General features: G+C 35.3%; 1 protein-coding gene across 4 annotated transcripts in view; it reads left to right on the forward strand.

Annotated features, from left to right (window-relative positions):
- Positions 1-27,570, forward strand: part of VWA8 (von Willebrand factor A domain containing 8) — a 421,660-nt gene that overhangs the window by 207,270 nt on the left and 186,820 nt on the right. For all 4 annotated transcript variants that reach the window (XM_045839249.1, XM_045839250.1, XM_045839252.1 and 1 more), the window contains exons 22-25: positions 20,416-20,491; positions 22,512-22,647; positions 24,831-24,950; positions 26,863-27,068. In XM_045839249.1, the coding sequence (XP_045695205.1) occupies positions 20,416-20,491; positions 22,512-22,647; positions 24,831-24,950; positions 26,863-27,068 (538 nt within the window). The remainder of the gene's footprint in view (positions 1-20,415; positions 20,492-22,511; positions 22,648-24,830; positions 24,951-26,862; positions 27,069-27,570) is intronic.

The following is a 27,570-nucleotide window of genomic DNA, read 5'->3' on the forward strand; positions in this document are numbered from 1 at the left end:
GAGGGAGGAGGAGAGGGCTGGGGGCAGGTTGGGATGGGAGTAAAAGATAGAAAATTGTACTGCAACAACAATTACAATAAAAATATATATATTAAAAAGGTAAAAATAAAATTAAAAATAATAAAATCTTACCCCAGGCAATGCAAGAAACTTTGGGGAAAAAAATCACATGATCATATCAATAGATGCAGAAAAAGCATTTGATAAGGTACAGCACCCATTTATGATAAAAACACTCAGCAAAGTAGGAATAGAGGGAGTATTCTTCAACATAATAAAGGCCATATATGAGAATCCTACAGCCAACATCACACACAATGGGCAAAAACTTAGAGCTTTCCCACTAAGATCAGGAACAAGACAAGGATGCCCGCTTTCACCACTTCTATTCAACATAGTTTTGGAAGTCCTAGCCACAGCAATAAGACAATAAAAAGAAATAAAAGACATCCAATTTAGAAAGGAGGAAACAAAACTGTCATTGTTTGGAGATGACATGATAGTGTGCATAGAAAACCCTATAGACTCCACCAAAAAACTACTCGACCTAATAAGTGAATCTGGCAAACAATGGGTTATAAAGTCAATATTCAGAAATCAAGGGAATTTCTGTACACCAACAATGAAATATCAGAAACATAAATCAGGGAAAAATCCTATTTGATATAGCAACAGGAAAAATAAAGTACTTAGGAATAAACCTAACCAAGGAGGTAAAAGACCTGTACTCAGAAAACTATACAACACTGATAAAAGAAATTAAGGAAAACACAAACAAATGGAAGCATGTACCATGTACATAGATTGGAAGAATTAACATCATCAAAATGTCCATACTACCCAAAGCAATTTATAGATATGATGTAATCCCTATTAAAATACTAATGACATATTTCACAGATATAGAACAAACATTTCAGAAACTTATATGGAACCATAAACAACCCTGAATAGCTGCAGCAATTTTGAGAAAGAAAAAGTAGGAGGGATCATAATACCTGATATCAAACTGTATTACAAGGCCACTGTCATCAGAACAACCTGGTGCTGGCATAAGAACAGACATATAGACCAATGGAAAAGAACCCAAGAAATAAACCCAAGTCTCTATGGTCAATTAATATTTGACAAAGGGGGAAGAAGCATAAAATGGAGTAAAAATAGCCTATTCAACAAATGGTGTTTGGAGAGCTAGACAGCTACATGCAAAAAAAAATGAAACTCAATCACCAACTTACACTATACACAAAAATAAATTCAAGGTGGATGAAAGACTTAAACATAAGTCATGATACCATAAAAGTCCTAGAGAAAAACATAGGCAGGAAAATCTCAGGCATTCCACACAGCAACATCTTCATTGATATGTCCTCTAAAGCAAGGGACATAAAGGAAAGGATAAACACATGGGACCTCATCAAATTAAAGAGCTTCTGCATGGCTAAAGAAAACAGCATTAAAATGAAAAGAGAACCAAGTATATGGGAAAACATATTTGCCAATGATAACTTGGACAAGGGTTTGATCTTCAAAATATATAGAGAACTCACATGACCTCAGTCCATGAAGACAAACAACCCAATTGAAAAATGGGCAAAAGATTTGAACAGACACTTCTCCAAGGAGGACATACAGAGGGCCCAGAGATATATGAAAAGATGCTCAGCATCACTAGCCTTCAGAGAGATGCAAATTAAAACCACAATGAGATACCACTTCACACAGGTCAGAATGGCCATCATAAACAAATCAACAAACAAGTATTGCAGAGGATGTGGAGAAAAGGGAACCCTATTGCACTGTTGGTGGGACTGCAGATTGGTACAGCCACTGTGGCAAGCAGTATGGAATTTCCTCAGAAAACTAAAAATGGAACTGCCTTTTGACCCAGCAATTTCACTGCTGGATTATATCCTAAGAGCCCTGAAACACCAATTCAAAAAAAAAAAAAGAACCCATGCACCTCAATGTTCATAACAGCACAATTTACAATAGCCAAATGCTGGAAGCAACCTAAGTGCCCATCAGGAAATGAGTGAATCAGAAAACTATGGTACATTTACATGATGGAACACTACGCAGCAGAGAGAAAGAAGGAGCTCCTACCCTTTGCAAAGCATGGATGGAACTGGAGAGCATTATGCTTAGTGAAATAAGCCAGGCGGTGAGGGACAAATACCCTATGATCTCACCTTTAACCAGAACATAATCAACAAAAGAAAAAAGGAAGCAAAATATAACTAAAGACCTCAAAAATAAGAACAATCTGACAGTAACCAGATGGGGTTGGGGAGTTGATAATGGGGGGATGAGTTTTTAGGAACTACTATAAAGGACACATGGACAAAACCAAAAGGTGAGAGTGGAAGCAAGTGAGGGAGGTGGGTTTGGAGTGGGGGGTGTGGTGGGAGGAAAATGTAGACAACTGTAATTGAACAACAATAAACTAATTTTAAAAAAATGATTAATGGATATAATTACGTGTGCTATATATTTGAAACAAAATACGGAGAGACTACAGAGACTCATGAAGAGAAGAGAGACTACATGGCTCACATTTGTAAATGCATTACTTACTTGTTTTTCCACAATTTTATGTTAATTTGACATTAAAGAGGACACTTGATATGTCAACTTCTAGAGCAGTATTTCTTTCTTAGATAAAAGTACACTTCTGTGATAAAATTAGAGTTATCCTAGGTTTGAAATCCTTATGGGACTAGATATTTTTGCATTTAGTACCCTTCCTATATGAACTTGAAGGCACAGGTTCAGTCATTAGCATGTTCTAAGTTATTTTTCTGATAGTGGTGTCCATTGTAAATATGGAGTCTCCAAGTCCCCCAGTATAGTCCCAACTTTTTCTTCCAGTGAGATTTTTGTTCTTGTATGCTCAGCTTATTCCAGACTGGACCATTGTCTGTCCTGTTCATAAGTTTTGAGTTTGTATCCATGACTGTCTTTATTCTTCCACCTAAAATGCATTTTATTTCTCCCCTAATTCTTTAAGATTGGCTTACTTCTATATGGAAGCTTGTTATTCTGGGTGTAACTGTTCCCTTCTCTGAAACTCCATGAGACTAAATTTGTACCATTGTGATAAAAACAATATGAATTTTAGACATCAAATTGTGTCTTTATTATTAACTTTTATGCAGCCTTGAACTCCTTGAGTCCTAATTTCATTTATTACCAAATTGAAATTTGAGGATAGGGTAGTTTTGAAAATTAAATGAGAGAATGTTTGCAAAGGATGAACCACAGTGTTTGGCACATTTTAGGCACCTAAATTTTTAGGGAAACAAATAAATACTAGTTTCTTGCCACCCAGTTTTCTTGTCTCATTCTGATTTTGTGTATAGTTCATTTCATATCTTATTTCCATCCTCTTCCCCTTCTCTAATTGTACCTCCCCAACTAAACAGGGAACTTTTTGAGGGCAGAAGTCTGGCTTATTTGTTATATATTAATTTATTTGTCTAATCTGTATTTATTAAATTCCAGTGTTTTGCCAGTGGCTGTTTTAGGTACTGATCATTATAGATGATGATATTGATCTTGATGTAGAGGTGCTTGCTTGCTTTCTAGTGGGTGAGAATCCATCAACATTTATAATACAGTGTTATGTATCAATTATGAGAGATATGTGTAGGTAATATGGGAATCTTCTGACCATATCTATGTGTTGTGGTGGAATGTGCCTGGAGAAGGTGGTACTGAAACTGATTCCTAAGGGATAAGTAGGAGTGTTCTAAGTGGAATAGAGAGAGGGGCATTATGTCACCTGAAAACAGGCTATCTAAACACCAGGAAGTGAGTCAGCTTGCTGCAGCATGGGTTGTATATGCATAGATGCAAAAGGAAGGTATGGGCCTTATAGGGACCTGCTAATGTTGGATTTTATCCAGAATGCAATGTGATGGAGTTAAAACAAGAAAGATTATTATAACTAGAGTCAGTAGGTAAATCAGAGTCAAATGAGACTTGAATCTCAGAGAATGCTACGAGGGGATTGCAATAATCCAGATAAAATTTTGGGGGTGAACAAATATATTGGCAGTGAGAATGGAAAGAAAAGACACATTTCAGATAGGTTTAACTGACTAATTTTAGAAAACTTTGTAACTATATGAAGGGTGAGGAACGTACTTTGTGTGGTTGCCAGTACACACAGGATTTCCGATATGTATTTGTTGAAATGACTTGATATGTGCTAATTCCATCTGGACCTTTCAGTTTAAGCTTCCCTATGATCAGTCCTCCCTGTCTAGAGGCACTGATAGTTGTTTTAGAATTGAGTGAGGTACCTTATCTACAAATGTATGACCTGTGACTGCACTATGTAAGTATTCTAACCTCGAGCTGTTTAAAACATTGCATTGTGGATGGTGATTGTTGTAACACTTACTTTCCCCTTCCATATTTTATATACTTTGTAAAATCAAATGAGATAAAATGGAAAATGAAGTGTACAACTATAACATTGACCTTCATCAGATCAAATATCCTGGAGTGAATGCTGACATGCTTTAAAAAGCATGGCATAATTCAATATACAAATCTTTCCTCAGGCTGAAGAAAACTGAATGTGACAGTATAAAATTTTCATGAAGCCCCAGAGGACAAAGAGATAAATTGGTAGAAAATAGGAAAACTAAAAGTTTTTCTGAACTCTCATGGAAAAAATCATTATTGAGCCATCAAAACATCCTTAGCACTGATAAGAGCAGTAGAGAACTGGAGGCATGCCAGCTGCTAGCCAGCACCTCTGGGCTATTCCTTCTCTTTCCTCTTTTCCAGTATGAATTTGAAAAGTCTATTTTAGAAACATTTTCATCCATAGTTAGATAGTAGCTTTCCCTTCCACTGTCTCTGTTTTACTAAATGAATTGTGATAGTACCTCTAACTTACCCATGTGTATTTTTAGGTTTGTAATAATTTTTTACTGTTTTCTTGATGATTTCCAAATCCATTTCAGTTTCTGTATTATTTTTTGTGGCATCTGTAGGGTTTTCTGTATAAAGAATCATGCCATCTGCAAAAAATGACAATTTTACTTCTTTATATCCAATTGAGTTGCCTTTTATTTCTTTCTATTGCCTGACTACTCTGGCTAGGACTTTTAGTACTATGTTGAATAACAGTGCTAAGAGCAGGCATCCTAGCCTTGTTCCTGACCTTAGGGGAGATTTTAGTGAAGAGTACTTTAGTCAATACCTCATTAGAGTCCTAGCCATGTGGTAAGACTGTTGGTCAGCCAGTTCTTACATTCTATATTTCAGTCTATGTATAATGGCTTGATTTTTAAAATTCTAGCATTATTATAGCCCTAGCTGAGTGGCTCAGTTGGTTGGAGCATCATACCGTGCACCATCCCTGGTCAGGGCACGTCCAGGAGGCAACCAGTTGATGTTTGTCTCTCACATTGCTATTCCTTTTTCTCTTTCCCTTCCTCTCTTTCTAAAATCAACGAATATATCTGTGGGTGAGGATTTAAAAAAAAAAACATTCTAGCATTATAGTTCTAATCCTTGCCCAATGTGACCCCAAGGTTTTTCCTTTGGCCAGTTAGTCCATATTTTTCCATTTTTCAAGAGTAATAGCCTTATTAAATTTCATTTTCTGCTTTCTTGACCACTTCTCCAGATTAATGACACATATTCTGTGTTGTGTTATCAGTAAATTTAATAGCTCTATTGTCTGTTCTGTCACCCAAGTAACTCATAAAAACATAAACCAAAGTATTTCCTGTGGTCTTTTCCATGATGTTCCTTTTAGGCTGACACTGCTTCAGTCTTTTCAGTGCACCCAACCAGGTAGATGTAGGTGAAAAGATTGGTGAGCCAGACCTGCAGATAGACTCCTGGAACTGGAGACAAGGAGGATTCTCTAGGATTCTTTTTTATTTTTATTTCTTAAATCACAAGTTAAGCCCTGGCTGGTGTAGCTCAGTGGATTGAGCATGGGCTGCGAACCAAAGTGTCACAGGTTCGATTCCCAGTCAGGGTACATGCCTGGATTGCAGGCCATGACCCCCAGTAACTGTGCATTGATGTTTCTCTCTCTCTCTCTTTCTCCTGCCATTCCCTCTCTAAAAATAAATAAAATCTTTAAAAAAAATCACAAGTTAAACAAGCTTAAGAACCCCGATGCAATGTATAGTTTTTTCCCTCAGTTTTGCTATATCCTTGTATTTTTTAGTTGAGAAAAACTTCAGAAATCCAAAAAAGTAAATAAAAATAAATAACACATGTCAAATTTAATTACTTGAATTTAACAACTGTTAATAGTTTTTGAAATTTGATTATACTCTTTTTTGCAGAAATAGAATACTTCATATAATGGTTGCTGAAGTTCCCTGTACCCACCACCTCCGATCTAATTTCCCCTTTTTCACATCAGTCACTATTGTTACTGTAGTTTCTAACCTTTCAGCCTTTTGGGTATTTTTAAACTTGTAAAGCAAATTTTTGTTAAGAAGATTATCATTTCTCACTGACTTCCACTATAAAATCAGCTATATTCTGATGGAGAGAGGGATTTAAAAGCAGTCCTCAGTTGTAATGAAAATAAAAATAAAATCCGTCTTATAGTTGTTTCGGTGTCAGGTTATGTTAACATGCTTCATGTCATGTCTCAAGCACTCCAACCTGCTTGTCTCTCTTGTCCTCTCTGGTCAGCATCAGCTATGGGTTGGTTTTTTTTTTATCATTATTTATTCCCCCATACCCTCTTCCACCACCATGCCCCAACCCCCGCAATAACTACACTGTTTCTTACAGAATCCTTAGGTAAACAGATAGAGAGATGTATTCTGGACCAGCGCCATATACTTCCCAGCAATCTTTTTATTTATTAAAATCTAAAAAGAAATTGTGGAGCTTTATAAAGTTCTGTTCCTTATAAGTGATGCAGATAATGCTGTAGCCAGACTCCTCAGGTGTTAGCAACAGTGACAACATGAGCAGAAGGGGATGGCATGAGGTACGTACATTCAGTGGGTTGATTTGTGTCTTAATGGGGTTGCTCAGTTCATAGCTCTGCTAAGTAATTTCTGTTAACTGAAATATAGCTGTGATGTCTGGTACAAGAAGAATTAAGAACATTGCTTAAAAGTCTAAGAATTGTTTCTACATTTAACTTCATTTATTCATCCAAACTATCAACAGATATCTAGGTTGGGTACTCTAGAAGCAGAACCAGAAATGGAAATATTTGTGTAAGTGACTTTAGAGGGAAAGCCTTTAGGTGAAACTTATAGGGAAGTAAAGGAATCAGGATAAGCCTATGGAAAAGAGGTGGTTTTAGTTGAAGCTTGACCTTAGTCTCTTCACAGGGAGCTGTAGAGTGTGACTGGCACTACCCAGTTATCCTACCTGGAAGTAAGAACAATAGCCTTTTTTGCTCCTGTATCATTAAGTCATTGGTTAAGGACTGCCCTCTAGGAGAGTGGTAAGGGGGAGCCTCTGATCTTCCTGGCATTTCTAGGTAAGGTAGTTCCCATTGGTGGAGGACAATTTTCTAGAAAATGGTATAGCTATGGGCTTCCAGAAGTCAGCACTGCAGTAGCTGGGGCATGGGTGCATTTTTTGGTAAAGGAAATCAGGGTGGGGCACCAACAGCATTTACTACAACACAGCTTTATTGAATTCCTACTGATCAGTCCTAGCACAGTCTGGGCCTTGAGAAAAACAATGATGAACAAGACAGACAAGGTCATTGCTATTGGGAAGCTTTCTTTCTAATAGTAATGAGGAAGTATGCAATAAACAAGTAATTCAGTAAACAGAAAAATATCAATGCTATAATGTAAATGATATGATATAAAATTTTTTAAAGGTTAATGTGATAGGAAGTAAATGGGAGACTAGTTAGGAAACAGAACTCAGAAACGTTATGTTTGGCAGCGATGAGTACCTTCATAATTGTCATGCAATTTGTAGCAAGGTTTTATGGCCTTTTAACAGCTTTGTGCGTTCTGGAGACCCAGTGCATGAATTGACCCAATATAGGGTGAACCCATAAATGATTACAGATTGTAGTGACTAGAGGGAGAACTGGGACTAGTGGTAGTTTTGAATAGGACTCTAACCACCACAGAAGGTGCCAGGCCTAGTGTCACACCCAGGAGGAACAGTGTTACCAGGTATACTGTGTGGTAATCAGGAAGTGAAGGGAAAACAGGTAGCAATATATGAGGCTATATTTGTCATAAATCCCCAAGTAGGAGCTTTATTACCTCTCTGAGCATGACCAAAGTCAACTGTGTCATTCCCTGATTAGAAGAAGAAACCAGGAACTGAGCAGAGCTGAACCTGCAGCTAGGTGAAACTGAATAAGCTGGGGGCGGGGTGGGGGGGGCGAGAAGCAGGACAGGCTTTCTAATCTGTAATAACAAAGGTGTCTCATATTATACACATGTGCACACAGATGCACATTCTGAATGTGATTTTTTTTTTTACCAGCTCTCAGTGGCAGTTGTGTATAATTGACTATCATTTTCCACCAGTAAAAATTCTGCTGCTGTATTTTTGGATGCCATTACTAATACTTAAGGATTCAAAACAAAGCATTGACATGAAGAAGTAGAAAGTAGTCTTGCACAAAGTGCTACAGGATGTCCCCAGTTTGATGTAGCATAAAAACAAGACCCTTAAAGTAAAGCTAGAATTATTGCAATATTTTATAGTGAGACAGGAACTCACCATAAACTCTTTTAACTACAGTCTCAATTATAGTCCTATTGTATTTAAAAGATCTGTCAAACCTACACATTTGTCTTTTACAAAGTCAAGAGTTTACAATTTGTTGATTCCTCTCTGTGTTAAATGGCTGCCAGAGAGATGCCATATAACAGATATTTTAAAAATTAAAAACAAATTTTTAATTTAATCTTTCAAGGTAAAGGCCATGCTTTAGCCGTAAGGGAGAAAATAACTCCTTTAAAAAATCTCTGGAGAGAACATTTTTAAATCAAGTGTTTATAAGTATTTTAATTGCTAAAATATTGTGGCTGAAAATAATGTGTGTTACTTTATGATATTACAATATAATAAAAATATATATTTGGCCTTTGTCTTTATTCCTGGCACAAGAGCTTCTGAAACCCTTGCCATTTCCTGAGTTTTTTGAGTGTCTTTTGATATAACATTTGATTTTCATTTCCAGGTCTATGACCCATGGAACCTCCGTAGTGATAAGAGAGTCTTTCTACTAGGTGCTTAGGGGACTCTAGGGCTCCTAGATTGCTTCAGAATGGGGACAGTTTGCCAGAGGAACCAACTGTGCAATTAGAGGGTTGGAACTTTCAGCTCCACCTACCCCCTGATTCCCCACCTGTGGGAAAGAGAGGAGACCACTGAAGATTAAATTATGGAAACTAGAATGGAGTCATGGGAACAGGGTGTTTTCTATTGCTTTTTTTTTAATATAGATACATCAGAAGTATGGGAGACCTAGGACTTGTAATTGGCCTCTGAAGTGGGGGCAGTTTTGTGGGAATGAACCCTTAATCTGTGGGATGTGCACTAACTCCCTTGGGTAGTTAGTGTGAGAATTGAATTGACTTCTAGGGCGCCTCACTGGTGTCTGCAGAGAATTAGGGAATTGCTGAGTGTGGAATACCCTCAGAAGTATGGTGTCAGAAGTACAAACTGTAGAAATAGGTTATACATACCTAAAATGCCTCATGTCTGCACGCTAAAGCAGTTTGAAATACAATTTTCTAACATGTTTAAAAATCTTATAAATGAAGAGTTTCAGTGACCCATTTGTTCAAAATGTAAAATGTGGCATTATCCAATTAGTTTGCAAAAATCACTGTTTGATAACAGGAAAGATGGAAATTCCCAAATGTAAATGTAATAAAAACCTTTGTATGTTTGATGAAATGTTGAGCTATAGGGAGCACAGTCAAATATTATGCTTCTTCTGTTTAGATCTGTATTTCTTTGTGAACTCTTTTTTGGCTATAGTAGCCATTAAAATAAGCATAAAGATAAACTGAATTTAGGATTAGACCTTTAATCACAGAAACAATAAAGTATATCAGTCACATTGGTCTCTCCAAAAAACTTTATGTAATTTTTAATGAGAATGAAAAGTTTTTTGTATTATTAACAAAATCTAAAACTGTCTTTATGTATTGTTTTCATCTTCAGCTCATTTTTCATTTTATTTTTCTATATTTTAGAATGTTTCTTCTCAAAAGAAAACTCTTTTATTGATAGTATGTTTAGAGCCACTGGCCTGGAACAGGCTGGGCTGTTGTACATGTCATTCTTCATCACAGTTTCATGTTCCCACGACTGTCTCCTTTTCCAGACAGTGAGCTCTCCTTCAGGGCAGGGCTATGTCTTTGAACTGTCTTCTTCCAGCATCATGTCTGGAGTACAGTGGATGTTCAGTACACATTCAGTAAACAAATGAATTAGTACATCCTTCCCATCCATCTTGGGACGTCCAGTAAGAGTGTGCTGTCCCTGAAAAGCATAGGTGATTGGTCTTCCACTTCCCTGAAGTGAAAGTCAGACTCTTGAGCGTGATATTTAAGAAAATCATACATTCTAACTCATCCTATCCGGGCCCTCTCCCCTGCAGGCTCTATGTCACAGGTGGCAAACACCAGGCCCATTGGCTGAATGCAGCCCTCCTCCACCTTGTTTCTACCTGGTGGCAGCGCCAAGCTCTCGCTTAACTGTTAAGGAGTACTTACACTTATACGATCCTAAAATTACATTCAGCCCTTTGAAGGCAACCGTGAGGCTGATGTGGCCCCTGGTGGAAATGCATTTGACACCCGTGCTCTATGTATTGTAGACATTCTCCGTGTTCCCAGCTTCTCTTGTACCTCCAAACTTCCACGTGTTTTTCTGTCCCTCTGTCTCAGGCACCTTCAACGCATCCCTGCCAATTAAAACCATTTTCAGTCAGTGACACCTGGTTCTCTTCAGTCAGAATTAATTGCCTTCTCCTCTGTCCCCACTGAACTTTTAAAAAATTTCTATAATAACCCTTATCACCTTCAGACATGAATTATATTTAATTTTCGTACATGTGTCATGCGAGCTTGAGAGTATAGATTCTCTGAATTATTTATATTATAGCACTTCATGCTTTATAATCCACTTTAGCTTTAGCAATGTATATTTGTTTAATATACTCATGTGTTATTCATTTTTAAGGCAAACATTTGTTGTGTTCCTAGAAGGTATGAGGCATGCTAATAAGCACTAGGCATATAAAAAAAGGTGATATACCCCTCATCTGTAGATGGTATACCTTCAGTTAGTATGAACAACTAAAATGTTTCTTAGGTGTAAAATACTTTATATGGAACAATTACTTCAACTGGGAGGCCAGAAGTGAGCAAAAGGAATGCTTCAAAGAGGAGAGACCACATTTGAGCTGAGCCTTTAAGGAACAAAGGCAGGAGAAGGGAAGAGAAAACCTTACAGAAGAGGGACACACAAGGATGCACAGTGCTTTAAGGAACTGCCAGTTACTCATTATGGCCTCAGGGTGCATAACTGAAGTGGGTGACTAGAATGTATCTTTCAGCAGACATTATTGAACACCTTTTGGGTTGGCCAAAAAGTTCGCTTGATTTTTTCCAAAAGATGGCTCTGGTAGAACTTAGTTGTCTTTAACTTCATTCAAAACAATTTTGTTAGATTGTATTGTGACAGCTGCCCTATCAGGGTGCATTTAAAAAAATTTATCAAAATTGGTAAATTTTTGTGTAGCCATTTTAATATTGAAGATGGAAAAAAATGCAACATTTTTTGGCATATTATGCTTCATTATTTCAAGAAAGGTGAAAACACTACTGAAACCCAAAAAAAGTTTGTGCAGTGTGTGGAGAAGGTGTTGTGACTGAATGTGTCAGAAGTGGTTTACAAAGTGGAGATTTTTTACTGGACGATGCTGCATGGGGTAGACCAGTTGAAATTCATAGCAATCAAATCGAGACATTAATTGAGAACAAGCAATATTATACCACATGCCAACATACTCAAAATTAATGAAGTTATTGGTAAAAATGAAAAATATATTTTTTATTTTATGGAATAAAAACTATATGGACTCTTTGGCTAACCCAATATTATATGGTGATCACTTTTCTAAGCATGAGTGATTTACATCAGGAACAAAAGAGCTAAAACCCCAGCCTTCATGTTCATATTCTAGTTGCTGAGAAGAGTCAGAGACAGAGACAGAGAGATAGGATATGCAGTATAACAGTTAGTGTCAAATGCCATGGGAAAAAATAAAACAGGAAAGGGGGCAGGTGTAGGGTTTAAGATTTTTAATAGGTTGGCCAGGATAGCTTCTCTAGAAGGTTGACATTTGAATAGCACTGATAGACAGTAGCCTATTTTCAGTCATTTGCCTCTATAATCATGCCTTTTGCTTAAGCTTCATCTATGTATTAAGTAGTTTTTTCTTTTTGTTGTGGTTTTGGAGATTTTCTGAATAACCTTAAATAAATAGCAATAATGCTTAAACTCAAATGACACAATAGAAAGAGTAGAAGAGATTGCCCAAGAGATTAGAGAACTTTTCAGTCCCAATGACATAGCTATTTTCTATCTTTATCAGGTGCAGTTGTTGGAGCGCCCACCAACATAAGATTGAAGATGCTGTACTTCCATCCTTTCAGCATCATTCTGGTGGCTCTCCACAATGATTCTCCTGACATAGTTCAGAAAGCAGGGAAAAGAACAATTACCATTTTAAACCACTCATTTATTTAATTTTGGGTTCAAGAAATGTGGTAGATACCAGAGGAGAAAGGCCACCAGATGCTGATTTTGCCATGTAGTGTCGCTGTCTTCAGCTCAACCAGTTTCCAGAAGGTGTTAGGTCAGGACAACACCTGTCCTTGTTGCTGTTTCCTAGTTGTGACTTAAACATTTTTGTATGGAAACAGCTGGGTATGTTATGGAATAACATTTTAAAATCTCCACCGAATTTTAAGATAAAACAAAGATAACAAAGAAATGTGCTCAGAGGCTGCTTCAGTCCCCCTCCCTCTACTTCCTCCATAGCATTCGTTCTTTCTCCTCTGCCATTAAAATTACACTGGAAAATAGACTGGTGTTGAAAGGTACTCTTTCACTTCTGCTGCTAAAGGTGATATATATTATTTTTCTTATGATGCAGTAGTGCTTTCCTTTAAGAAATTCTACTACAAAAATGTAAAATAAGTAAATTACAGAAACCTTAAACATAGATTTCCTTTAAGTTAGAAATTCTCCAAATATAATGCTTATTTATGTTCTGTTATTGTCTGTTTGGCTCAAGTGGTTAAGGTGTGATAAATTTAAAACTAGAGCATTATGGTTTTCTTCCAGTTGATGAATAACCAGAAATAAAGATAAAATAATTCATGGATTATCAAATGTCAAATATTATCATGAGATATACAACATGCAAATTACATAGTAAGTTTTAAGCAGTAAGTATTACGTGGAAAACATTAAAGAGGCATGCCTAACCAGTTCCATGCAGATTCCTCTTCTGGTGGACTTAAGTAGTAGCAGGCCAGTTCATCATTAGTATTGGTGATTAGAAACACTTATATTAACTTTATTTGCTTGGTAAGAAATACCAAAATATCTTTATCAATGAAGATATTGGTAAAGATATTTTGGTAAATATCTTTATTGGTAAAGAGAGCCTGTGATAAAATATTTTATATTTAATCATAGGCAAGATCTAATTCATACTGTATCAAAGGTGGCGTGTTATTAGTGTGGTACAATTTATAAGACCTCTTAAATATAACATGAGTCTAAGCTAGAGATTTTCAACCTTTTTCATTTCATGGCACACATAAACTAATTACTAAAATTCTGCACACACCAAAAATTTTATTTTTGCCAATCTGAAAAAAAGGTATAATTTTGATTCATTCACGCCAAATGGCCATTGTTGTGTTGGATGTTGTCATTTTTTAATGTGACAGTCTAAGGGAAAAGAGGTCAATGCCCCTGACTAAATAATCAGGAATCACATGTTTTAAAAATTCTTGTGGCACACCAGGGCGCTTCTTGCAGCACACTGGTTGAAAGTTGCTGTTCTAAGCTCACAAGGGAAGGAATTTTTACCTGTTTTGTTCACAGACACTTAAACATCTAAACAGTGCCCATTAGTAGGTGTTCAAAAAATATTTGTTGAATGAATGATTCTGGAATGTCCTGCTGTTATAAAAGTGGGCACTTGTTAAATTTTGACTCTTTGTAACACTTTTATGTTGTTACCTAACTGGTAAGCGTGTGTATATATATATAATGTATAGTGTATGTGTGTGTATACACACACACACACACACACACACATACACGATACTATATTTTCTGATAGAGATTTATCTAGCAGACACATTATTCACCAGTCTCACATTCTGATTTCCTGTGTGTGTGCATCTTTGCACACTCAATCAAATTTTTATTTTAATCTGCATTTCATTCTTTTATTTCTTTAAAAAAACTGAATAGAAAATACATTGTTTTAATGACATGGAAAAAGGAAACCATAGAATCTGTACACTGCTTTTCTTTTTTGTCTGGAAAAGGATAAATGAAATTTCTATCAAAAATTAAGTCATTTTTTAATTCCTAAAATTTACCAGGCTAGAAATGTAGTTTTCAGAGTAAAGATAATAGATCCAATTTTTAATATACCATTTTCATAGATTTGTTTTCTTTTTAAATAGTGGACAGTTTACAGAATTTTCAAAGTTTGTTAAAAGACTTGACTATCACATGGCTTTGAATACTGGAGGATTTTTAAAAATAGTGTCACTATAGTGCTGGGAGATGTGGTAGAAGGGTAAGCAGATTTTGAAAATTAAGCATGTGATTGTTCTGCCGCTACTATTTTTTACCTGCACTTCCCAGCAAGGACCTACTTCTCAAGAGCAAAGTGCTCACCACAGCAGACTTCCTTTCACAAATATCATCCCCATAATGTCTTCCTTCCTTTTGTGGTTTGTTAGGATTGTTTGTATCTGGACATAGGAGTGATGAGTGATTGACTATTACATAAACTATTTGTCCTCCAAAACCACTGTTTTAAGAGGTGGAGTCCTTTTAGTCAGTTGGAAAAGATTATATTTTACTTATCTTACTAAAAGGACTTTTTCCTCAAAGCATTCAAAGCACATATTATAATAGTATTTCTCTTTCTACTTTTATCTTCTGTACCTTTAACTCTATTATATTCCCTCACATGTTCTATTTTAATTCCCTATGTAGCAATGAGTAATCTTGGGCTTCAAGAGGTTAAGTGATTGACCAAACTAGGAGGATTCAGATTCAGGCCACTGCTGATTTTTAATTATCACAGCAATAATTATAGCTTATTTTTGTCTTTCCTTTTTTTTTTTTGTATTGGATTGCAACACTGCTTATAATAATGACTGTTTCTACTTGAGGGCCTTGGAAAGTTTCTTTCCCAACATGGTGAAATAAATTTGCCTTTTACAAGCAAGGGTAGGAAGGCGGTGTGCTGCTATTCAGTAGAAAGCCCACAATGTTTATAAATATCAATTAATTCTTAAATGCGTAAAGTACTTCCTATAAGCCATATCATATCTTTCTCATGTTTGGCTTATACTAATGAGTGGACTCTGGGTGTAGCCATATTTATTTTAATGAACTATGAAGTTAGAGAATATTCTTGTCAGCTCTTTGAAACTCTGTGTATTTCTTCCTTCATTCTTATGTTTAACATTGTTTTTCTAAAATAAAGCTAACCATAAACCAATTAAATACAGCTAAAATATTGTCCTCAAAATAAACACTATTCTGAGATCTTTTGCTCCTCAATAAATTAGAGGATATTAGCTTAATGTACCTTTCCAAGCAACATGTCAGGACAGATTGTGCTTGCTCTCTAGAAGCCAATTTTCTTTCTTTATTTCCACCAAAAAAAAAAAAATCCAACCAACCAAACAAAAACCATGAGTCCTTATGTAATCTCGTTACTTTATTGCTTCTGGAATCATTTAAAATTACAATTGAAACATTAATTACTCCAATTTAAAAAAAAAACTTTAAAATCACAGATTTAAAGGTTAGTACCATATTCCTTAATTTATTAAAAGAGTAGCCTCTTTATTAACATAGGTCTTAATTGATAGCTGTAGTTTGTAAGACAGACAGTAAGAAGTGCTAACATAAATGTCAGCAATCAGCAGAATACTCTAATTAGTTTATCAAGCATTCTGGCAACTGTTATGTACTAGGAAGCCATCTCTTTGTTAAACCTTAGACTGAGGATATGTGACTAAATGTGTTTTAACTTTTCCTAGTAGTGTTGAAATTGTTGACTCTATTTAAACTTTTATAAATTTATATTTCAAAGCTGTTCTTGAGAGGAACAAATTATAATGGAATTGAAATTGTAACAAATAAAATAGCCTTATAGGGTTATTGCTCATTTGTGTGGAGAATTAATTTCTTTTGATCCACAATGTTCATAAATACAGAGAAATAGTTTTGATCAAATGCTGTGAAAAAGAATCAGTCTTAAAGATGCAATCAATTCACATGCTGCCTGTGATGGCAGGGGTCACCTTATCTCTTACTAAGGTGAAATTTATAATATTATAGGGTATCAGGAAACAATTTTCTTTTTGTATTAAGTACTATGCAGAAGACATTATATTGTTTTTATATTCTTATATAATCAGGGAAACTTACTGAAATATAAGCCAACATACTTCTTAAAATTAATTTTTATGTATTTTACTAGCCTTTGCTTTTTGGTTCACGTATAAGACAAAAGGATCAATTACAAGAACAGAACAAAAATCACTTTTATCCTATAAATTCTCATTTGTATTTATCCTCTGATTTGTGCTTGTTCATGCAAAAATATGATTTTGATTTTTGGCATAGAAGTCTTTTCAAAAATCTAATTTGACAAGTTTTATGCTATTAGGATTCAAGTGTTATAGAGCACTTTTCTTTTTCTTTAAAGTTGGAATTCAGCTTGAGTTTCCTATTCTTAATCTGCTATGAACCACTATAATTATTAAGATAACTGAATTTTCTTTCTACCAACAGTGATACAAGAGTTCCTTTTTTCCGTTTTGGTGCTGTAAAGTGTCGTACTGTTGCCCATTAAATAGGTGACAGCAGAAGTGAGAAATTCACTATGTTGCTATAAAAAATCTGTGTGAACACATAATTTTCTCTTCTTCACCCACCCTCCTCTATATTGCCAGAATATTAACAGTGAATTTAAGTACAGCAGTATGGGAACTGACTGTGGGATCGGCGGGGGTGGGGGGAGCAGTGATAGGCAAAAGAGGGCAAGGGGGGGAAGTCAGGACAACTGTAATAGAATAACAATAAAAAGGATTTTAAAAAAGTAAGATTAATTAAATCCTGTTCTTGATATTTTTAAAACTCTAAAAATTAATTTTTAGCAGAAGATAGCATAAAGTATTCCTAAGGCATACAGAAAATGAATATATGACTATATATTATTATATTACATGAGGAACATTTTATTCATACTAAAAAAGTTGATAAGCTCCAATAAATTGTCACAGTATACTTTCACTTCCTTTAAATCCCCTAAGGCTTTATTTTAGACACATTTTAATTTGAATTTTAATGAAGATTAAAGAATATTACTAGATTCCTTGTAAAGTGTAGTGCTAGGCCATAGGAAGCAGTGGATCTCGGGTATAGTACCAAGTCCAGGAGAGCCTGGGTATGGGATTGGGAGCATGAGACAGGGGTCAGTGATGGCAGTACACTGGACTGCCAGGGAATTCACTGAGGAAATCAGTTACCACTTGGTCAAGTTAGACGAAGAAGCCTTTCAAGCTAGATGCAAGTAGGGCAGATATTCTAGAAATTTTAAATGTCAATAGTTGTATTGTTAGCATACCTGACCACACAATGGTAACTGAAGACTCTGATGCAGAAATTACCTGCCACAATAATAAGTGAAACCCAACTCAACCAGAGTCCATGATGGATGTAAAAATTCTTCCCCTCAGTCCCTTGACTAGTGAACCCTAAATGTGCTTCTCAACGTGACTGTACTTTCTAATACATAGTTATAAGTGAGTAAGAAAAATTCCTTGCCTCTAAGAAAATCAGCCTCAATCAAACTCAACATTTATAAAAGTGGGTTCTATAGTTCCAGATTCTCTACTTAAAAACAGAGTTCATGATCCAGTGAATTTGGAAGTTCATATACTGTATGTTGCACGATAAGCTATGACTGATTTTTCAACTTTTAGCATTTTTGTTCATTTCATTTATCATTCATTTATTCAATAAATATTTACTAACTTTATACTGTGAGCCACACACCCATTAGGACAGGGTGAGGGACAAGGTAGATTAAAGCATGTATGGTTTACACTCTATCTTACAGTCTCTATAGAAAGGTAGATACTAAAATAAGCACCTACAGCCCTGGCCGGTGTGACTTGGTTGGGCATCATTCTGCAAGCAAAAGGTTACCGGTTCAATTCCCTGTCAGGGCACATACCTGGGTTGCACGTTCGATTCCTGGACAGGGTGGGTACAAGAGGCAACTGATTAATATTTCTCTCTCTCATTGATGTTTCTCTCCCTTTCTTTCTCATTCCCTTCCCCTCTCTCTAAAAATAAATAAATCTTTTAAAAAACAGCAACTATAGCATAGTGTGTTAAGGGCTAAAATAGGGGGAGATCCAGGGTTCAGGGGGAACAGACAGGAATGCCACCTAACCTGGCCTAAAAAGGTCAAGAAGAAGAGTTCCTGTAAATACTGCCTACACTAAAAACTTGAAGATAAAGTAAAAGTTAGATAGACAAGTATCTTTCAGTCATAAGAGCAGCAATAACAATAACAAGAAGTAGTTAAAGCCTACATATAAGTACACTCTCTATCTGCCAGATACTCTCCAAGTATGATTTCCCTCAGATACTCTCCAAGTATCTGGCAGATAGAGCCAGCACTCTAGCACTGCTTGGAGAGCAGTGCTAGATACTCTCCAAGTATTCTATCAATGAGCCTCCTGGGTAAGTTTTATTACTTACCCAAGACCAAGTGGCTAGTAATTGGCAAGAACTAGAATTTAAATTCCGATTGGTCTGACTCCAAAGTCCTCTTTCCCCCACTGCACTATTGACTCTCAAAGCAATGGACTGATTTTGGTTAAAAAAAAATTGACTTATATCTGAAGTTTGCTTTGTTTGTGATTTTTGTGTAGCATTTTTTCTAATAGATACATGTTTTATAATTTTAATAAATTATAGTTGAATTTAGAATTTGGATAGAGGTTTCAGAAGTATGTTATAGTGCTAAAGTCTGAAGTTCCCATTCCAAACAGTGTCTTACACGTAGTAGATACGCAAAACAACAGTCATAACTTTATACTTTACTTGGAATAATTGGTAGGGTAGTTTGAAAAAAAAAAACCACTTTGAACTCTTATAAAGAAAGGAGCTACTGACATTTAAAAGTAATTTAATTCTCTGTATAATATGATTAAGATGGCCATAAGATTTTTTTAGGATAGAACATATGTAAAAGCTGAAGATATAAAATTGATCCTCTTAAAAATGGCTGGACCTACCTATCACTTACAGCGTATGAACACACATTGCTGACAAGAATATTCATGGGTGGATTGAACATATTTCATCATGTGAGGAGTGCAAAGCATCCAGAAAACTTACTATTAATACTATTACTTACTATTAATATTAATATTAAGTATTAATATTAATATCAATACTATTACTATTAATACTAAAACTCACTATTAATACTATTACTATTATTGAATATCATACTCTCAAAGGGGGGGTCAGGTAAATAATAGCAGGTAGATTTAAGAAAAGAAAACGGATTCCATGGTGCTTGGAGTCAGGTAAAATAATCTGGCTTTCACCTAATGAAACACTCTGTACCCAGGAGTGCACCTGAGAGGGCAGACTGGGCCAGGGCCAGAATGTGGAGTTCATAGACTTGCTTTAAGTAGCATGCAACATGCCAGTCATCACCAAACATGCCATCAAAATTATTTTAAAATACTATAATGTATATATCACATATATACTTTAAATTCTCCTCTTCACCCTCAGAAGGTGATTTTGAGGAATTAAATGATCACAAGGGAAAGAGAATTGATCTGTCTTCTTATCTGGAAGAAAAAGGAGAAGAACTTGGATAATCTGTAAATCTGGATTAATTCCCAAATCCTTGTAATGTATATTTACATCTATAAAATACGGTTGCTGAATGGAATTTTATCTGCTTTTTAAAATTCATTTTTGGGAAAAACAGTGATGATGAAAAAGAAGATAAGAAGAGCTGTTGTGTTGTATTTCTATTCATGATCAAATGTCAGTTTATTTCCTGATTAACTATAAAATGTGTTGGTTTAACTTTAGGGACACCACAGTACAAACCCTCACTCTTCAGCCTTCTGTTAAAGATGGACTTATTGTGTATGAAGACTCGCCTTTGGTTAGTAATCCAATTTTATGAATGTTCTCAACTGTTTGGTTTTTTTTAAATGATAGTTGTAGTTCAGCCTTTGCGGGGCAGAGAGTGTGGAATCTCCCATACATTCCAATATATTTCAGTCTTAACTGGAAAGCACTTGTTTGTATGTTATTTGGGGAGTGGATATTTAATTGCAAATTATTTGGAGAAAATAACATTGTTTCTTACTCTGTTCTCTCTCCAGAGTGAGAGATTTAGGGAATGATTAAAATCCTCTAATGATTTCTTTTCCATTCCAGAATTTAAAACATATAGGAAGGTTTTCTTTTCTTTTTCAAATGTATAGAGTTTCAAGTTAGATAATGCTTCTGAGATGTTTTTAAAAATGATTTTAATAAATAAAATATTATACCAATGTTTGGAGCAGCTGGGAATATCAGCTCCCCAGCTTTTCACATAAAGCCCAAAAGAAATTTGGGCCCTCCTGGCCTATCCTTCTGTGTAGATAACTCCTTGGTAGTGATGGTATGAATAAGCCATCATGAGAACCCCTGTGGTACAGACCCCCATGATTGGAGTCTTTAGGAATTCCTGCCTGAATTCTCCCAAGTTGGGCCTGACTTTCCCTCAACAGAGAAGTGAAGGCAGAGGTTGGGGGTAAAGCTGTATGGGTTCTTTACTTTTTAAATTCAGTTTTCTTTTAAACCTGAAATTAAAAGGGAAAGTCTTTACTGGTTTTTTAAAGAATATGCAATAGCCCTGACTAGTGTGGCTCAGTTGGTTGGGTGTCGTCCCAAAAAACAAAAGGTCACCAGTTCAATTCCCAGTCAGGGCACATGCCTAGGCTGTGGGTTTGTCCCCCCAAGTGGGGCTTATATGAGAGGCAATCAATTGATGTTTCTCTCATATTAATGATGTTTTTCTTCCTCTCTTTCACCCTCCCTTCCTTTCTGAAAATAAAATTTTCTACCTTTCTAAAAATAAATTTAAAAAAAATGGAATAAAATACGCGTGATAGAATCACTTATTTCTCCCTCTGTATTTCCTTACAATTATTTGCCAAACTATGTAACAAGAAAAGTTTATGATTCAATCCATCTTATGTTATGGGATATTTCTTACTATTTAAAAATATAATACTTGGGTTTACATTTAAATTCATTGGGTATTTCTTCCTGTCCATTCTCTAAAAATGTTTTAAAGAATTTTCCTAGTTTTTACCTTTCTTTTCATAATGTTGCCATTCACTCTGTCACCTAAGACCTAGGACTTTTTCTCTTTCTCCTCGTCCCCTCTTATCAGTTGCCAAGTCTATAGATTATACCTCTGAAAAACTCTTCAGATAATTCTAATGCTTTTTATTTCCATTTTTACTGTGCTTTGTCCCCTAAAATCAGGTCCCCAGACCATTTTAAACAAAATTGGTATGCTAATCCCCCTTTAGCCGATTCTACATGTTGCTGCCAGGTTAAATGTCCTTAAGTGGAGCTCCAAACTCCATCTTATCATGTCTGACCTCATATATCTGTAGCCCTATTCTGTCACTTAATGAGGGAAAGTACATATTTTTAGTAGTAGAGACCTGATCTGCTATTTCAGACCCTCTTCTCTCTTTTCTTACATTTTGCCTCTAGAAAGATAGACTATTCATATTCACTCTTCCCTCAGTACGCTTCAGGGATTCTTCAGTTTGACCATTGATACACTTTGTTTGAATATCTACCTCTTCACAATCCATTCTGATCTGTAAAAAAATGTACACTCTTAGAACCATAACAAAAGCAATATTCTGAAATCCACTAGTTATTGTAATGTCTCACTTAACCCCCATGGCACTGCAGAGTTAGCAGTTTAGTAACTATGAGGCGCTTGCTTTTTTGTGGAGATCTATACATTTTGTTTCCAGCTCTGCTACAGGCTTTCTTTGTGATAGTGTATGTATAACTTAAATATAATTAGCTGTTGTAAATCCAAAGCACTGAATGATGAAATTTAAAATGTTTGCTTTGATTTTTGTTTGATTAATGTTCTGTCTTCAAAGGTTAAAGCTGTAAAGTTGGGTCATGTTCTGGTAGTAGATGAAGCAGACAAGGCCCCAACAAATGTCACCTGTATTTTAAAAACTCTCGTAGAAAATGGAGAAATGATTCTAGCAGATGGAAGACACATTGTTGCAAGTGAGTATATGAAAAAGCAACTCTTCTTTTAATATATGCAATTTTTACATCCTTGGTATCCACTTACACCCTTAGCTGGCTACTTACCTCCAAGAAAGTGTTAAGTTCAAGTTGTCCTTACCAACAGTCATTTATAAAACTCAGTATGTCTGAACCTAACTTTCCTGGTTTCATTTTTTGTAGCCAGATAGTATCTTTGAAAATTTCCAAAGTATTTCCAGGACAAATCAGCTTCAAATTTTCCTACTCTGAGAATACCAACATATAATTTTTAATATACTCATCTCTCAATTTTTGTACAATATATTTTCTTTATTGTCATCTGAAATTTTTTAAAGCTCAAGCAAGTTTATATTACAATACTAAAATTATTATCTCAGTATAATCACAAAAATTAATCATTTTATTTGATATATATTTATCACATATGCATGTGAATAGATATGTGTGTATACAGGTGTGTTACACACACATACACACAGCCATCTCAGGAAGAAATTATCCTCTGTTTTATATTATCTTCTTCCTTTTATTTATGTATTTTTTTCTTGGTGTTATTAGAGAAAATGTAGGTAGATGAATCTAATCAGTCTGTTTGACCTTCAAAGAAAAATTGTTTATCTTAATGCAATGTGAGAACATTTTCTGGTTTCTAATTTAAAAGCTTTGCATCATAAAAATACTTGAAAATCTATAACTAACCATTGAAAATATATAGCCAATACCAGAGTAATCAAACAAATTGAGACTGATAACTAAAATCTTCACTATTTGAAGAGAACATGTGAAAAAAGACCCCATTAAAAATGTACAAACGCGTCACCACAGAGATGTTCTTCTTGGACATTGTCATTACAAGATTGCTGTTTCTGAGCCCAGAGAATTCAGCCCTAATAGAGGTATTCTAACATTTCAGCTTTGCAATGAGTTTATGGGAAAAATTAGAATTTGAGTTAGAAAGCCTAAATACCATCCATTAAAAGTACCATTCAGACTCTCCAGGTTAGAATTCTGCCTGCCCTTTTTAGAGACATTATGAGGACAGTGAAATGGAAAGCAAGGAAGAATGGCTAGAACAAAATTGTGGTTAAAGAATGATGTTATCTCCATTTTCTGATACATTTTTGGAAGATGGTAAAAGGGTCATCATGTTTTTTAAACTTAGGTTTGATTGTAAACACTATTTTAAACACAAGAGCTCCCAAAGTTCTTTTGAACATGATTTCATAAAGCATCACTTCTAGGGCTATGTTTTTCATTTTCTTTGCTTTATAAAATTTTCATTTTTTACCAGTCATTTTATGCTAATTAACTAATTATTTAAGTTTTGCCTGAGACCACATCCCTTGTTATTTGCCACTAATAAAATTAATGGAGATCAAACATTAAAACTGTTGGTTGCATTAGTACATGACTGTATGGTACATTGAAAGATTAGTTTTTGGTATCATAAAAAAGTATGAGTATATGTTCTTATAGACTCAAGTAAAACTGCAGGTGTATCACAGCTATCATTTTTTATGATAGTATTCAGTTCCTTTAATACCTTAAACATTTCCACGAAGAAAGCTCCAGTCAACTTGAGATTACGTATTTTAAGAACTATGATAGAATTTCTTCATTGGAAATAAATCAGTATTGCACTAACGAGTTGACTATGTGTTCAAGACCTTTATTCTGTGTGGTTGAGTGTCAAGTACATAATCTGAACAGAAGTTACTCCTTAGCTGCATAATGGAAGATTTTCTGCAAATGATGCAGCTGCAGATTAGATAAAAATAAAGGATGTTTGGATTGTCCTTGAATGTCCTTTGGATCATCCCTTGTTAATGGATTCTTTTTTTTTTTTTTTTTTTAAGGAATAACAGCATCTGTAGCCAAGTTTAAGTACTATAAAACAACATTTGGACAAATTTGCTCTTTTGGGTTTACATTGAATTTACATAAAATATGAGTTCCTGTACAATTTCTATGTGTATGCTTTATCAGTATTCTGTTCTTAAACAAACTTTCTCAAGAAAAGTTTTTTTTTCTGCAACGAAGTTGTTATAACCAGATTTCTTAAAGGCTTTTTTATACTTGAACAGTATGACTACTTGTTATATTATTTTAAAGGCTGTAACTTGATATTCTTAAGAATTATTAAATATCAATAAAGAATAAATAGAAATTTTGTTTTTCAGATTCTGCTAATGTAGATGGAAGAGAAAATGTTATAGTCATTCATCCTGATTTTAGGATGATTGTTCTGGCCAACAGACCTGGATTTCCTTTCCTAGGCAATGATTTCTTCGGGACATTAGGTAAAAGCAATAATGATCATAGTAACAAAAAACAATAGCAACAGCAATAATAACTCTGTCTTAGGAGCACTGCTCTAATGGCTGTCACTGCATGCTACCATGTGCTCTGTCATCATCCCGACCACCTGGGAAAGTATTTGTTATTCCACTTCAAAGGGAACTACTGTGTTTCTAGGGTCACTTAGATAATGGATATTAAAGCTTGGCTCTGATTCCAGAGCCTGTTTCCTTAAACAATGATACTATACCCTGTTGTTTAAGGCCTCTTAGAAATAAAACAGAAAATAAGGAATAGTTTTTGGTGTTGGTTTTTGTCATAACCTCCTAACTATGAAACGTTGGAAGCCAGCTCAGAAGACCTCTTCACGTTGATCAGAGAGGCCCTGGGCTAAACTTAATTATCAGAAGCCTTGAAAAGGACATTTCTTCTACACAAGGAGTTAATCCTGGATACTGGTAATTCTCATACTGAACGTGAAACTGACTCAGTGTCCTAGAAGGATTTTTGGTCTAGCAATTTCACATTAATAAATTCATCCAAGGGAATTTACCCACACAATGATATAAGTACAAGGATAGGCAATATAGCACTGTTTTATAGTAGCAAAAGCAAAAAAATGGAAACAATCCAAATGGGACTGGATAAAGAAATTCTGTTATATCCACATAATGGAATACTATGCAGCTGTTGAAAAGAAGAGAGTGGGATAAGTTTACCCTTGCTGGTAAATTTTTTTTTCAAAGTACAGTAAGAACAGTGGTTATAATAGTCTACCATTTGAATTAATGGAAAATGAAAGGCAAGAGGAATATGTGTACATGATTGTGCTTGTACCTGCATCGAATCTCTTTAGAAGAACACAGAATATGTCTCCGAAATCCTCTTCTCTCTCTGATCTCCTGGTCTCATGTATTGTGAATCAGTAGAATTACATGAACCTTTAATATAAGAAAGACATCTTTCTTGAGCATAGATTGTATTTTCCTAGTATATTCTCAGTTTCCTAAATTACAGATGAAATATTCTGTTTCTACATTCCTTTTTCTTGATTCTAATTTAGGCAATTTTCTCTGCAGGTTTACTTTTCCAAAACTAACTTCTGAAGTATATTCCAGTAATCTGCACAAGATATAAATTATTTAGAAAATGATGATACTGATTCCCCCTATTTTAGTATCCATAAAGCTTGCATATGAGATAGGTGTATATAATTTCTCAAGATACTTAACATGTATTAAAGTTAAAAATGCAGCCCTGGCTGGTGTTGCTCAATGGATTGAGCACTAGACTGCAAAGCAGAGGGTCGCCGGTTCAATTCCCAGTCAGGGCACCTGCCTGGCTTGTGGGGCCTGGTCCCCAGTAGGGGAAGCAGAAGAGACAACCACACACTGATGTTTCTTGTCCTCTCTCCTTCCCTCCCCCTCTGTCTAAAATAAATAAAATCTTTTTAAAAAATGCAGTCTCAAAACCGTATGAAGATTATTTTCCAATTAAATAGAAAAGGAATAAATTTCCAAAACTATTTATGTTTGTGTATGTATATTTAAAAAAATGAGAGAATAAATGTACTGAGTAGTTAACCCAGGGTGCCTGTGGGGAGCGAATGGAATTGGCAGAAACAGGGGCTTCTCTTTTTTTGTTCTTTATATTTGAATATCTCCGAATGAGATTATATTCAAGTATTATTTAGTTTTTTAAAAACAGAAACAAATCTATGCAGAATAAACCACACATCACTCAGTTTCCTTTTCTTTAACTTTAGTCATTTGCTGCCATTCTATTGTTCAATGGGCGTTCTGTACAGTTTTACATATTTAAACACAGAAGCACTTTAAATTACTACTGCATATCTCCTATGACAATATAATGGATTAGTTGCATACTGAATGTTAACTTTTTTTTCTCCTACAGGTGATATTTTTAGCTGCCATGCAGTTGATAATCCCAAGCCCCACTCAGAGCTTGAGATGCTCAGGCAATATGGACCAAATGTGCCTGAGCCCGTCCTGCAGAAGCTCGTGGCTGCCTTTGGAGAGCTGAGGAGTTTAGCTGACCAGGGGATTATTAACTACCCTTATTCTACCAGAGAAGTTGTCAACATAGTCAGACACTTACAGGTATGGCAAACACCTTTGCATAAAGGTTTAAAAGGAGCCATCAGTCTTGATTTTTAGACTGCTTAATTTATACCAAGTCTTTCAATTTCTGTATATATACTGATTCAGATGATATAATGTTATAGTCTAGATTCTAAGTCTGGAAGACCAATGAATATTTTATGTTTAGCCTTTGAATTGAGTTTGATAAAGTTCTGTGCCATGACTATTACCAAAGAGCTGGGAAATTTGGTGGGGTTTTTTTGTTTTGTTTTGTTTTTGGTGTAGGGGTGGTTGAGGGGAAGACAAGAGAGTGAGACAGCAGGGAAACTTTGTTACTACTTGACTTTATACAACAAGCACTGTAGTATCTGAGTGAAAACAAAAGACTTGGGGATAGAAAATAAACTGGGAACAAACAGTATTGATTATAGGCCTGTAAATACTGCAGGAAAATTTTATAAGATAGACTAAATGAACAGGAGAATGAAATGCCTTGTAGCTGTATATAATGTGTATCTAC

This window comes from Phyllostomus hastatus, unplaced genomic scaffold, assembly GCF_019186645.2.
Source record: "Phyllostomus hastatus isolate PE091 unplaced genomic scaffold, TTU_PhHast_1.1 phas_contig_29, whole genome shotgun sequence".
Taxonomy (NCBI): Eukaryota; Metazoa; Chordata; class Mammalia; order Chiroptera; family Phyllostomidae; genus Phyllostomus; species Phyllostomus hastatus.